This window comes from Molossus molossus, unplaced genomic scaffold, assembly GCF_014108415.1.
Source record: "Molossus molossus isolate mMolMol1 unplaced genomic scaffold, mMolMol1.p scaffold_m16_p_4, whole genome shotgun sequence".
Classification (NCBI taxonomy): Eukaryota; Metazoa; Chordata; class Mammalia; order Chiroptera; family Molossidae; genus Molossus; species Molossus molossus.
Window position 1 is genome coordinate 76971351 of NW_023425377.1, and position 13123 is coordinate 76984473.

The following is a 13123-nucleotide window of genomic DNA, read 5'->3' on the forward strand; positions in this document are numbered from 1 at the left end:
GCTCTGGGCTGCAAAAATCCACTTATGTTTGTCCTGGGTGGGCTTTTCCCACCTACCTGTTTAAACTGAGATTTGGTATGTGAGAGCTGGTCTTGAGTGAGTAAGTGGGAACCCAGATTACCCTGGTAGGGCACACTCCTTCTGGAGTCACCATTGTCTCATCCCCTCACCCCAGGTTGGTGGGTGGAGAAGCTCCCTGCCCTGCCCTGCCCCATGGACCATGAAGCCTGCTGCCCTGCACAGGGACAGTTGGCTGGCTGATGTGGCTGAGGGGGCCTGCCCTTACTGGTGGATTGCCGAGGAGCCAGAATAGAAGGGACATTGTGCGAGGAGACCCAGGGAAAGGTTAGGGGGCTGCCAAGTTGTGACAAGCCACATGAATATAGCCAGTTGTATGGCTTGGTTTGTCTTTCCCTGGAGAATTTTTCTGCCCCTTGATGTGGGACCCCAAAAGTTATCTGTATTTCCTAGAGGGGCAGTCAGTGTCTGGAGTTGCCTCGAAAGAGAAGTGCCTTGAAAAGAGTACATGTGTGTTAGAAGAGGTGCAGCCTGATACGTGCTGATTGATCACTGGCACCCCAGGACTGGGGAGGGCCAGTCCATCCCTGCTCCTGCCTGCTCATAAAGGAGTAGAAGCACTGTCCTGGAGTCAAGTTCCCCGAGAACCTCTCTCCTGACTGACTGATGTGTTTCCCTGTAAAGGTGGGAATTGCCTAATTGACTCATTTGCACCGTCACCCCCCAAACTGAGGAGGGATGCAGTTGAGTAGAGGCAGAGCAGTGAGTAATGTGGGGGTGCTTGGCAATATCAGCCCAGCCCCTCACTTTCTTGAGGATCAAAGCTGCGGGTTCAGACAGACTCAGTTTGGGATTCTAGAGAGATTATCCCATGTTTTGCATAACTGGCTCTTGTGTTCCTTTGTTTAACAGCCACCCTGGGATGTGGGAGTGGTGGTCTCTCTTAGACTAGGGCGGAATGGTGGGGGGAGTGAAGTTCAGGAGGAGACCAATGTTTCTCTGGTGTCCCCTCAGCTTTGAGCTGTCATGGTCTCATCCTGGGGACACCATATTCTTTCCTCCTTTTTATCTGTTTTGGTCCAGGTTTCTTTGTCAAATTGCCATTTCATGTGTGTGTTTATATCGCAGGGTACTTTCTCAGTCTTTCTGGTGTTATATTGGGGATGAATCATTGAGTTACGGCTCCAGATCATAGAAGCTTACTTTCAGCGTAAATGTATTTGGTTGTTTTCATGGAACAAGGTCTTTAAAATGTAGTGTGTATGTGCCTTCCTTTCTTCTTGTTTTATTTTCTAATTGCTTAGCAGTACATGAATATATTCAGGTTACCATAAATTCAGATAGTACTGAAGCATGTGGAGTAGAAAAATGGGACTCTTCCTTTTTTATCCCTTTACACCATCCAGTCTTTTTTATCTCTCAAGAGGTGAGTGGGTGAGTGTCTGTCATCCAGAATGGTTCCTTGTTTTACACTCGTATAGAAGTAGAGTCTGGAATGTGAAAGCCGTGGGGTTCCAGTTAGAGTCACAGTTGTGCCATTAGCTTTCCTCCTTCCGTAGCAGCCTGTCTTGGAGCTCTTTTCAAGTCCGTATGTAATGATGACTAACCAGCATATAGAGTGCTCATATATAGGTGGGTTCTGTTCTTTCCATTTCACAGGTGAGGAAGCTAAGGCACAAACAGGTGATGTAACCTGCTCAAGGTGGCTCAGTAAGTGCAAGAGCTAGCGTTGCTCCAGAGTCTGCCCCCTCCGTCACTTTACTCTGTGAGTACCCACAGTGGGCATTCACTATTTTGTTCAGAATTCAAAGGTACAAAAAGAAAATGTTCCTCACACCCCTGACCTTCAGAGAGAGTCCCCATCCCCCTTTTTTGTTTATTTTTTCACCGATTTTTAGATAGAGTGGAAGGGAAAGAGGGAGGAAGAGAGAAACATCTATGTGAGAGAGACACATCCATTGGTTGCCTCCCACACTACCCTGACTGGGGCCAGGGATCAAACCTGCAATCCAGGTACTGTACATGCCCTTAACTGGGAATCAAACCCTCAACCCTTTGGTCGAAGGGCTTGATGCTCTAATTGCTGAGCCAAACCAGCTGGGGCAGAGACAGCCCCTTCTTAACAAGCGTTTCAGTGGTTTGTCTCTTGCTGTGTACCTGGTCCCTGGCTGGCTCTAGGGGTCCCCTTGGCCTTTTTGGCAGGTCAGTCGGATGTGGTGAGAGCTCTGACTGATGCTGCCCATGTTGTCCTGCCAGTCAGAGTTACAGTTTTTTCTCCTTTTCTCAGGCACTCAGAACACTGTGGTTTTATTTTCTCCTTTCACTGAGGCTCAGAGAGGTGTACTAGCTGGTCTAGGGTAACAGCGAGATGGTGGCAGAGCTACTTTGGCATCTAGGATATCTCAGACCCCAAAACCCACAGTTATCAGCTCATATTGCACTGTTTTTCTTAGACTTTTTGAAGGTTTTTCTTTTTCTAATTACATAAGTGATACATACACCTCACTTCCAAGGACTTGAAGACCTGTCTCCAGCCCTCTTCCTTGAAGTAACCACTATGAGCATTATTTGTAAGTCCTTCCAGAAACATTTTGTTCTGTGGCATGTGTATGCTATAGACACATTTTTAACCTAAAGAGCTGTAGACCTTCCTGTGTCAACGCACATAACTACCTGGTTCTTTGTGACGTCTGAGAGCTCTTCCCTCAGCTTAGACCAGCTGTGATTCCCCCGACTTTCCTATTGAGAACTTTCCCTGTTCCTTCTCTAGATCTCTCACTATGGCAATGCTGCCTGGTGACCCTCCTCAAACATTTATTCACAAGCTCATGGGTTGAATCTTGAAAGTGGAATTTCAGGTTTGGTGGTGTTTGCTTTGGGACATCTTTTCCATGTTCCTTCCCTTGCTCTCTCTACCTGGCAATGAGCAGTTTTCTCTTGCTGCCCTGGAGCATTCTGGTTTCTGCCCACCCTGTGGGTCAGGGCTGCATCCACAGGAAGATGCCAGAGGCTGTGGTGCATGGACTCACGGGTCTAGCCTTTTTTTGTTTCCTGTGGCCTTGGCTAATGATTAAATGCCACTAAATCTCAGTTTCGTTGATGTATGATGAGAATTTGTGAGGCTGAAGTAAGTGCTAGGTAAACCCTGTAGCATAGTACCTGGCCCCGGGGAGGGTTGGCTAAGTGGTGCTGGTAGTGGGCAGGCGGCTGCTTGAAGCTGAGAGTGAGGCGTTTACCTGGTGGCCAAGAAGGACCTGGGGGACCTGGGGCAGAGGGTTTCATTGGGTCTTTTCTGAGCTCTGTGACAGGGACTTGTCCTATCTGTGCCCTCGTCCCCAGTTCCAGGATAGTCACAGTAGGTAGTCTTTAGGTACTCAGATGTAACACCATGAGAAAGGCTGAGGGGTGGAGCCAAGCATATATAGTTAAATTTATTTAATGTAGAAACTTTAAAAATACAGAAGTGTTTATTGCCACTGGGACGCCACCATCACTCTCTAAGGCCAGTGCAGCTTCTAGCTCACCAAACTCTAGCCGAAGAAGGTGAGTAAGAAGGTCTCTATACCATGGCTCTTACAAAGCAGACTGTCTGCAAATCAACCAGTGGTAAAGCACCAGGGAAGCAACTGGCTACAAAAGTCACTCACCAGAGTGCACCCTCTATTGGAGGAGTGAAGACACTTCATTGTTACAGGCCTGGTACCACAGTGCTCCATAAAATTGGATGATTTCAGAAGTCCACTGAACTTCAGATTCAGATTGTAAATGGAAAATAGGGGACAGAAATCAGATATTGGCAGTTTTTTCATTTTCATTTTTGTGTGAATTTTTAAAACCATAAATGAGGGGACATAAAGCATTAATGCAAGTCAAATGTTTCAGTGAACAAGTTTTAGCAGTTCAACTTTATAACAATACAAATAAACCTGTTAAATTTTTCTGGATAATGTCAGCATTTGGATTTTTTAAAACAAGTAAATATCTTACTGATGGCAATTAAATGGTATTAGTAGCATTTTTTTTTAACTATTGGGTGTATTGGGATGACATTGGTTAATAAAATTATATAGGTTTCAGGTGTACAATTCTATAGTATTTGTACATTATACTGTGTGTGTAGCATTTTAATCATATAGATGTCATCCATTCTACTTTAACTGAGTGCAAGTATGTTTTTATTTTTTTTAATCCTCGCGTGAGGATATTTTTTCCAATAATTTTTAGAAAGAGTGGAAGGGATGGGGGGGGTGCGGAGAGAGAGAGAAAGAAAGAAACATCTATTGGTTACCTCCTGCATGTGCCCCTACCAGGGTGGGCATTGAACCTTTGGTAACCACTGAACACACCGACCAAGGGGCAAGTATTTTTTTTTTTAATCCTCACCCGAGGATTTTTTTTTTCCCATTTATCTTCAGATAGAGTTGGCGGGGGAGAGAAACATTGATGTGAGAGAGACACATCAATTGATTGCCTTCCGCATGACCCCGACCAGGGCCAGGAACTGAACCGCAACCAAAACACATGCCCTTGACCGGAATCGAACTTGTGACTCTTTGGTCCGTGGGCTGACACTCTAACTGCTGAGCCAAACCGACCAGGGCATGTTTTTAATGCTGTCTGTCTTCTGTGCTGTTCCTGTAATTTTACTGTTAAAGTACATTAAACTATTAAAAAACAAACAAACATGGAAGTAGAGAGAATAGCAGAGTAAACCATTGGTTTAACACCGCCACCAGCTTCAGCAGTCACTTGGATACAATGTTATTTTCATCTCTACCCTCAGGATTATTTTGAATCAGATCCCAGACATCCTGCCTTTTAATTTGTAAATATTTCAGTCTGTGTCTGTAAAAGATAAGTCTCTAAAAACAAACAAACAAAAACCACCCTGGACAGTAGAGTGTTGGCCTACACACTGAAGGGTCGCAGGTTCGATTCCTGGCCCCAGTCAGGGCACGCATGGGAGGCAACCAATCAATGTGGCTCTCCACATAGATGTTTCTCTCTGTCTCTTTCTCCCTCTTCCTTTCTCTCTTCCTCCCTCCTACTCTTTCTAGAAATGAATGGAAAAAAATATCCTTGGGTGAAGATTAACAAAAAACAAAAACCTAACCACAGTATTACTATATTTAAAAACTAATAAATTGATAATTCTTTAATATTAAGTATCCAATAATGTCAAATTTTCCTGATTGTCACATATATAAATCAGGATTCAGATAAGGTCATTGCATTGCTGTTGGTGGCCTTATCTTTTAAGCTTCTTAAATCTTCTTTTCTCCTTCTGTCTTTTATACACTTTTATTTTTATTTCCTTGCAAAGCATTTTTAAAAGCCGTATCATTTGTCCCTTGGGGATATTGCTGGTGGCAGCCCTGTAAACTGGCAGTTAAATCTAGGGGCATGACCAGATTCAGGTTGACTTTTTTTTTTTTCAAGTCCAGCATATATGAACCCCAGGGTAGCTCACAAAGGAAAGTCAAGGCAGGCCCCAGGTACAAGTGTGGGCAGGGCCAAGATGCTGAGAAACAGCCCCAGGGGTCCTGAGGAGCCAGGTGCTCTCTGAACTGCCTGCAGTCTGAGGGACAGTTATTCTTCCGTTTGTGCCCAGGGTAACGCAGTAAACCTGGGGGTTCTTCAGGGCCAGCCCTGCTAGCTTCACGAGAGGGCAGGGTCTACGAGACGGATCCAGGGAATTGGCTGGCCAGGGGGGTGTCTGAAGACAGGGCAGCGTTGGGAGCTCCCTGTGCCAGGGCATCCTGGCCCATGTGGGTTCGTGTAGCCTGGACTCCCCATACACTGAGGACAGGTGCATTTGAACTTGTTTTGGTTGCTAGCACCAGTTTAGCCAGCTCCTCTGCATCTTTGTTTGCTGAGATCAGAGGAAGATGCTGGCCTGTGGCCTGGGGAGTGGGTGGCTGCCCACAGCCTGGTCTGAGAACATTTGAGGCAGGCCTCAGCTGCCTTTGCTGAGAGTGGAGCACAGGTAAGGGTCTGTGGCTGGACTAAGAATGTTACTCTTTGGGAGTGCCGGCCCCTTTGGTGACTTGCTGACAATCTTTAGAGTTTCTTGGCTTGTGCAAGCATCACCCGGGTCTCTGCCTTTATCTTGACATGGTGTTCTACCTGGGTGTGAGTCTGTGTCCCCTTTTTATAAGCCCATCAGTCATATCGAATTAAGACCCATCCTATTGCCCTGACCAGTGTGGCTCAGTTGGTTTGGCATTGTTCCGGGCACCAAACAGCTGCCGCTTTGATTCCTGGTTAGGGCACATGGCCAGGTTGCTAGCTCGATCCCTGGTAGGGGGCATGTGGGAGGCAGCTGATCAGTGTTTCGCTCTTGCATCGATGTTTCCCCCCCCCCTTCCTGTCTAAAAGTATTAATTAAAGGTCTAAAAAAAATATGCTTTGAATGTGGGCACTTCTCACTGAGTATGCTGCTGCCTCTCTGGGGTGCTCTGTTGCTGGCTGTGTCTCAACTTTCTCTGGAGGCTGGTTTCCCAGGGGCTGGTCAGGAAGTAGTCTGTCGTCCTCCTGGAAGTTCCCAAGCTTCTCAGGCTTGTCCCGAGGAGCTCCAGTCAGCTTTTCTCAGTGTGCTTTGAGCCCCACATCAGCTGCAGGGCACATGCTGGTCCCTTGGGGAGGCCTCTGCCTGGCCCTAATGTTGCCCCGAGCTTTGCTCTACACCGCCAATCTCTGGGAAGTCATACAGAACTCTTCCTGCTCTCTTGTTTCAGGCTGTTGCCTTGACCTGTTGGGTTTGTGGGCGTGAAATCCTTCCTGAGGGTTCCAGAAAATACTACCTGCCTGTAGTGACTCTGGACTCTCCACTGACCAGCCACATGGCATTAGGCAGATTATTGCCTCTGTTTCAGTGTCTTCATCTATGAAATGGGGACACAGGAAGAACACCTGTGTTTTGGGCTATGAAACATTCATACAATATAAGTGCTTGGAAAAGTACCTGGCCACAGTAAATGCTCCACAAATGTGATGTTTCATATTATGTAGTCTGTGTCATGTCAATATCACTGTTGTGGTGACTCTTCATCTATTGACCCTGAGTATCCATAAGGTCAGAGATCCCTCCTTGGTCTTGGTCACTGTTGTGAACACATGGCAGGCACCCATTAAGTTTTTGTAGGGTAAATGAGTATGTGGTGCTTGGTCAGTGCCAGGCCCATCAGAAACAAAAAAAAAGGTCCCTTTGTCCATAATGCTCATAGTCCATTGGGGTGGGTGAACAGAAAACAGACATTCATCCTGTGGACCTTGATTATAGTCCTACTTATGAGGGTGGATCGCACACTGTGACTGGGGACAGTAGTCCGAGAAGGTCTGTCAAGGGAAGAGTGCCAGCCGGGGGAGCACTGGGTAGGGGGAGTAGAAAATGGTGGCATGACTTTAGATGTCCAGATTGTACTGGCTGTGGTGACATTTTGTCTTTTGCTGAATGCTCAGAGGGAGGCCATTGGCAGGTTTTGAAGAAGTGGGTTGAGGGTCAGCCAGGAGATGGTTTAAACTCTGGGTTAAAAGGGGGCCATAGTGGAAGCAGCTGGACAATCAGCTGGAGGTGATGAATGGTTCAGGGAGACAAGGAGGAGGGGCTAGCTGAGGAGCCAGGAAGAAGTGGCTGGACCTACCACGAAGCCAGAAGGTAAAGCTGTGGCTGAGCATGGGATCAGCCAGGGAAGGTGGAGAGGAGAGAAAGGTCTGTCTGCTTCTGAGCCTGGGGGTGCTCCCATATTTGGCAGAGCTGTGGAGTGCCCTTTCAGTGTCCCTCTGTTTCCCACCTGGAGATCCTCTAGCTTCAGGTACCATCTGTCTGCTCTGTCTCCCAGGTGCCCTCCTCTAGCCCATATCTCTTTCTGGTAAAAAATAGTAGCTTCCATTTAGTGATAACCTTGGCTGCATTATCTCATCGAATCCTCCCCATGTTACAGGTGAAGAAACCAAGGGCCAGGATGGCAGGCCTATGACCATGGCTGGGCAGCTAGTGAGAGACAAGCTTCAGCCTCTCAACCCTTTCCAGCTGCCTGCTGGTGTCCCTGAGGACTCGGGGCACCCTCCCCTCTCTGACACATTTCCTGAGTCAGCCTCCTCCTCTGCATGTGCAACTTCACTGCCTTGTATCCACTCAAAACAGTTATCAGGGAAAGTTTGAAACATTTACAGAAGTAGATGGAGTGCTAGAAAGCCCTCTTGTAGCCATCACCCAGGTCGAGCATATCACGTGACCACGTTTGGTCCATCCTTGGCCCACCACTCCCCCACCGCGTCATTTTGGAGCAAATCCCAGACCAGCATTTTGTGTGTCAATACTCCAGAATGTTCTCTCAAAGATAAGGACTGCTTTTGAAGAATAACAATAAAAATACTAGAATCACAGCTACAAATTTATAATTCCTTGATATCCAGTGTTTATAGGTTTTTTTTTCTCTTTGAATCAGGATCTAGGTAAAATCCACACGTTGTGATTTATGAGTTTGTCTCTTAATCTGTAGATTCTCCCTCTGCCATTTTTTTTTCTTTTCAGTTTATTGAAGAAACTGGGTCATTTGTCCTATAGAGTTTGGTACAGTCAGGCTTTTTGCTGCTTCCATCCTCACTGTATTTATTTAGCACAACCCGGCTCTGTGTATTCTCTGATCATTTGAACTTGAGTCTGGAGGTGACATCTGCCTGGGAAGGTGGCATCTGTTTCATCTGGTGGTCTGTGTGTGCAATGTGGGTAGCAGCTGACAGCAGTGCCTGGATTACTGACCAGTGACAGGTTACGGAACTGTGAGATCATTCCTTCTCCATGCAGGACCTGAAATGCTTGTGCAGCTCACCTCTTCTGTGTGGTGGCACTGTGGAAAGGCGGGACAGATGCTTGAGTTTTCCTCCCCTTTATTTGACAGTTTCAAACTCTGCTCCCAGTCATGCTCTTCTGGAGGGTGTTTGTTTCCTGGGACATGGATCTGGGTTTGTTCTTCCTGAGCCTAAGTTCTTAAGTCTCTGCCCTAGGATGCAGCCACCCTCCCAGTGGTTGCCAAGGCTTTTGTTTCTGGGTCACCTGCTGCCATTGCTCTCCATCTTCCCCTTCTGTCTGCCGCCATGTGTACTCTCAGGGTTCCCAGAAAAGATGCTGTGACCTGTAGTGCTGCTTTCTACCTCCTGACCCTTGACTTCATCAACTCATAGCCATTCTCCAAGCTCATCACAGGGTCCAGGGGGCGTTCTTGGCCCCTTCCCCATCCCCTTTGTTGGGTCAGGCCCTTCTCTTGTCCACTCTCAAATTTCATTCTTTTGGCAAATATGGAGTACCTCTTCTGGGCCGGCACCTAGGGGGAGTGGAAGATAGTCCCCAGATCTCCTGCCTGCAAGAGCTTCCCAATTTGGTGGGGAGAAAATGCCCTTTGTGACAGATGCCTTCGTAAGGGTGGGCACAGAGCAGTGCTGACACAGGGGCAGCCACCATGTTTAGGGGCATAACAGTGGCTTACTATATAGTGTATTTCTCTTCCTTGACAGGATGTTAGGAGACAGCTGATAGCCTTGGGGGCAGTGGGCTCCATGGTGTCATGGCTGCCCACCTGAGGCACTCCTGGCTTTCTCTACAGTCCTCCCACAGTCAACACCACACCGCCAAACATTGCGTCACACAGGTTGGCAGGAAATAAAGAGATGCTGAGACTTTCTCCCTGCACATTTATTTTTGATTTGAGAAGGAAAGCCCTTTCTAGGCTGACACCCTCATCTCCTTGCATTTCATCACCCCAAACTAGGTCACACATCTACCTTGGACAAGAGGAATGTTTTCAAGTCTGATTTAGATGGGCTGAGATAGAAACTCATGCTTCTTGAGACCTGGGTCTATGGGGAGGGACAAGGTCAGTGTCACCTCATTGGCTGGCAGTGGCTCAAGAGGGCCTGTTCACTTTCTTTTCACCAGACTCATGGCTCTTGGAAGGAATGTTCTGTGGCCTGAATGGAGTGACAGAATCATCCAGGTGGACTGCAGGGCCCACTCCTGTACCCTTTGTTTAGAAGTGGCCAGCTGGTTCCCAATCTCAGGTGTCACCCATTTACCAGAGTCGGAAAAGCCTGGCATTGCCCATACGAACCAGGAAGGCCTTGCTGAGGAGGCAAGGAGAAGTGGCCAGCCTGTCAAGCCTGTCTCTGCTCTCTCTCTCCAGGGTTGGAGTGAAGAGAAGAGGGCATGGAAATGCCTGTGCGAGGGGCTCAGCCTCTTCACTCTCCCTTCCTTTCTCACTGTCATAAATTCTCGTTTGAATTGCTGAGAAACCTTCACTGGCTCCCATACTCCTAGATTTTCTCTCCCAGTGGAGAGCATTTTTAAAAATTGGGGTATAATTCCAGAAAAGTCACCCTTTTAAAGTGTACAAATTTGGTGGGTTTTAGTATCTTCACAGTGTTGTGTAGTCAACAAAGTTTTCTAATTCCAGAATATTTTCATCACCCTGGAAAGAAACCTCGTACCTATTGGCAGTTAGTTGTTTAATCCTCACCCAAGGATACATTTATTGATTTTAGAAAGAGAAGGGTGGGGGGCGAGAAAGACATTCATTGGTTGCCTCCTGTATACACCCAATCAGAAATTGAACCCTCAACCTGGATATGTGCCCTAACTGGGAATTGAACCTAAAATCTTTTGGCGTATGGGATGACACTCCAACTAACTGAGCCACCTGGCCAGGGCAGCACATAGTTTTTATGTCCCCTGACCAATCCCTGGCACCCACTAACCCACTTCCTGTCTCTCGATTTGCCTGTTCTGGACATTTTACATAAATGGAATCACACACAATGTGGCATCTTGTGTCTAGCTTCTCTCACTGAGCATCATGTGTTCAAGGTTCATTCATTTTGTACAAATGTCAGAACTTCACTCCTTTTTTTTTAATTTTTTTTTTTTTTATTCTCACCCGAGGACATTTTTCCATTTTTTGTTCATGTAGAGTAGGAGGGAGAGAGAGGAAGAGAGAGAGAGAGAGAGAAACATCGATGTGAAAGAAACACATCGAGTGGCTGCCACCCGCACGACTGACCAGAGCCGGGGACAATCTGCAACCGAGGTACATGCCCTTAGCGGGAACCAAACCCGGGTCTCTCAGGACCACAGGCCGACGCTCTAACCGCTGAGCCAAACCGGCCAGGGCCGAACTTCACTCCTTTTTATGGCAGAGTAATATTCCATTATCTCGATAGACCACGTTGTGTTTATCCATTCATCCATCAATGGACACTGGGTTGTTTCCAGTTTGGGCTGTTGTGAATCATGCTGCTATGGACATAGATGTACAAGTTTTTGTGTGGATGTATGTTTTCATTTCTTTTGGGTATATATCTAGGAGAGATCTATGAGTCATGTAGGTATTCTATTTTAACATTTTGAGGAGTTTCTGATAGTTTTCCAAAGTGATGGCACCATTTTGCATCTTCATTAGCAATGCACAGGGATCTACTTTTTCCACATCCTCACCAACACTTGTTATTTTCTGTTTTTTGGTGTTTTTTTTAAATAATCGACATCCTAGTGGGTGTGAGGTGGTATCTCCTGGTTTTGATTTGCATTGTTTTAATGATCAGTGATGTTGAACATCTTTTTAGGTGCTTATTGGCAATTTGTATATTTTTGGAGAAATTTCCCTTCTGTGAAAAGGGTGGGTGGAGGCTCTAGAATCATGGGCCTTAGAGAATGCGATCAGGTCTCAGCACTGTCACTTAGCAGCTGTGTGTCTTTGAGCCTTGGTTTCTTCATTTGTTGGTAGGTACTGCAAGGGATCAAGGGGTAGTGTGTGCGTAGGGGCTGTACACACCATCAACAAGAATATTTTCATTAACCATCCAAGAATATCATTCTTAATGATCTTTGCTTCTGATGTGGAGCCTGCTTTGCTGAGTCCTCTGCAAAGAGTAAGTTAATTCATTTTGGGTAACTGGGTAGATGAGAAGTAGGCGCACACAGAGAGAAGTGGAGACCAGGCAAAGGAGAAAGAAAGAAGGCCAGGGGATGGCAGTGGGGATCATGTGTACACCTCTGTCCCGTGGCTGTTCTTGCAGCCTCCTGTCTACCCACCCTCTAAAATGGACTTTCTTGTTTTCTTTGTTTAAGGAGGAGCCGAGGAAGGTTTGCTTCACCTATGACCTGTTCCTGAACCTAGAGGGCAACCCACCTGTAAACCACCTGCGCTGTGAGAAGCTCACCTTCAACAACCCCACCATTGAGTTCCGGTACAAGCTCCTGATGGCTGGCGGGGTGAGTGTGCCAAAGCAGGTGGGCCCTGCCCCTGCTCGAACAAACGCAGCTTCTCTGTTGTGGATCCGTCTCTGCTCCCTGTGCTGGGAGTGCCTTGGGATCTCCCGATCCCAGACATGTCTCTCTAGCCTATGGTAGGGCACCTGATACTTAGAGGGACAGGTTGCACGGGTAGTACCTGGCATCACTGGATAGGACCCAGGTGTCCTGAATCTGTGCTGGGATGTTGTCAGCTGGGAATGACTAGTTGTTAGTTATTCCCACAGCTTCCTGCTTGGTTCCGATTAATTAGCATCTTCTTCCATAGGGTTGGGAGATTGGGGAAGGAATGGGTGTGAGGCCAGCCTGTCATTGTGGTGAGGCATTGGAGCCAGTTTTTAACTGGATTGGCAAGGCCATGCTGGAGCCCCATCACTTGGGGAAATAGCATTGGCTCTCTTCAGAGCCCTGATGATGCACGCTGCCTGGCAGTTCTGTCCTTGTGAGGCCAGATGAAGGTGTCAGCTTTCAGAACCTCGGTCTCTGTAGTGAGTTGTGTGGCCAGTGATCTTGGTGTGATGGCAGAGTGCCAGGAGCGTGTGTCAGCTCTTGGAGAATGGGGGTGGGGTGCTTGGTGCTGGTGGATGGTTGGTTATGGAGGAGGCAAGGTGCTTGGCTGCAGGCTGGATTGTGTGTGCTGAGGGTGGTGGCAGGCTGAGGACACAGGATATCCCAAAGCTACTTGCTAGTGATGCAAATTCCCTGAGTATTTGCCTTGCTGTCAGTGGTGTCTTCAGGTATGTGGCAGGCCACCTCCCCAGTGAATACCAGGAGTTTGGGCTGAGTCTCTTTGGGCCTAGG

The 13123-nt window shown here is 47.3% G+C and overlaps 1 protein-coding gene across 2 annotated transcripts in view; it reads left to right on the forward strand.

The window, feature by feature from the left end:
• Positions 1-13123, forward strand: part of MLLT1 (MLLT1 super elongation complex subunit) — an 82654-nt gene that overhangs the window by 49963 nt on the left and 19568 nt on the right. For both annotated transcript variants that reach the window (XM_036241020.1, XM_036241021.1), the window contains exon 4: positions 12140-12283. In XM_036241020.1, coding sequence (XP_036096913.1) covers positions 12140-12283 — 144 coding nt within the window. The remainder of the gene's footprint in view (positions 1-12139; positions 12284-13123) is intronic.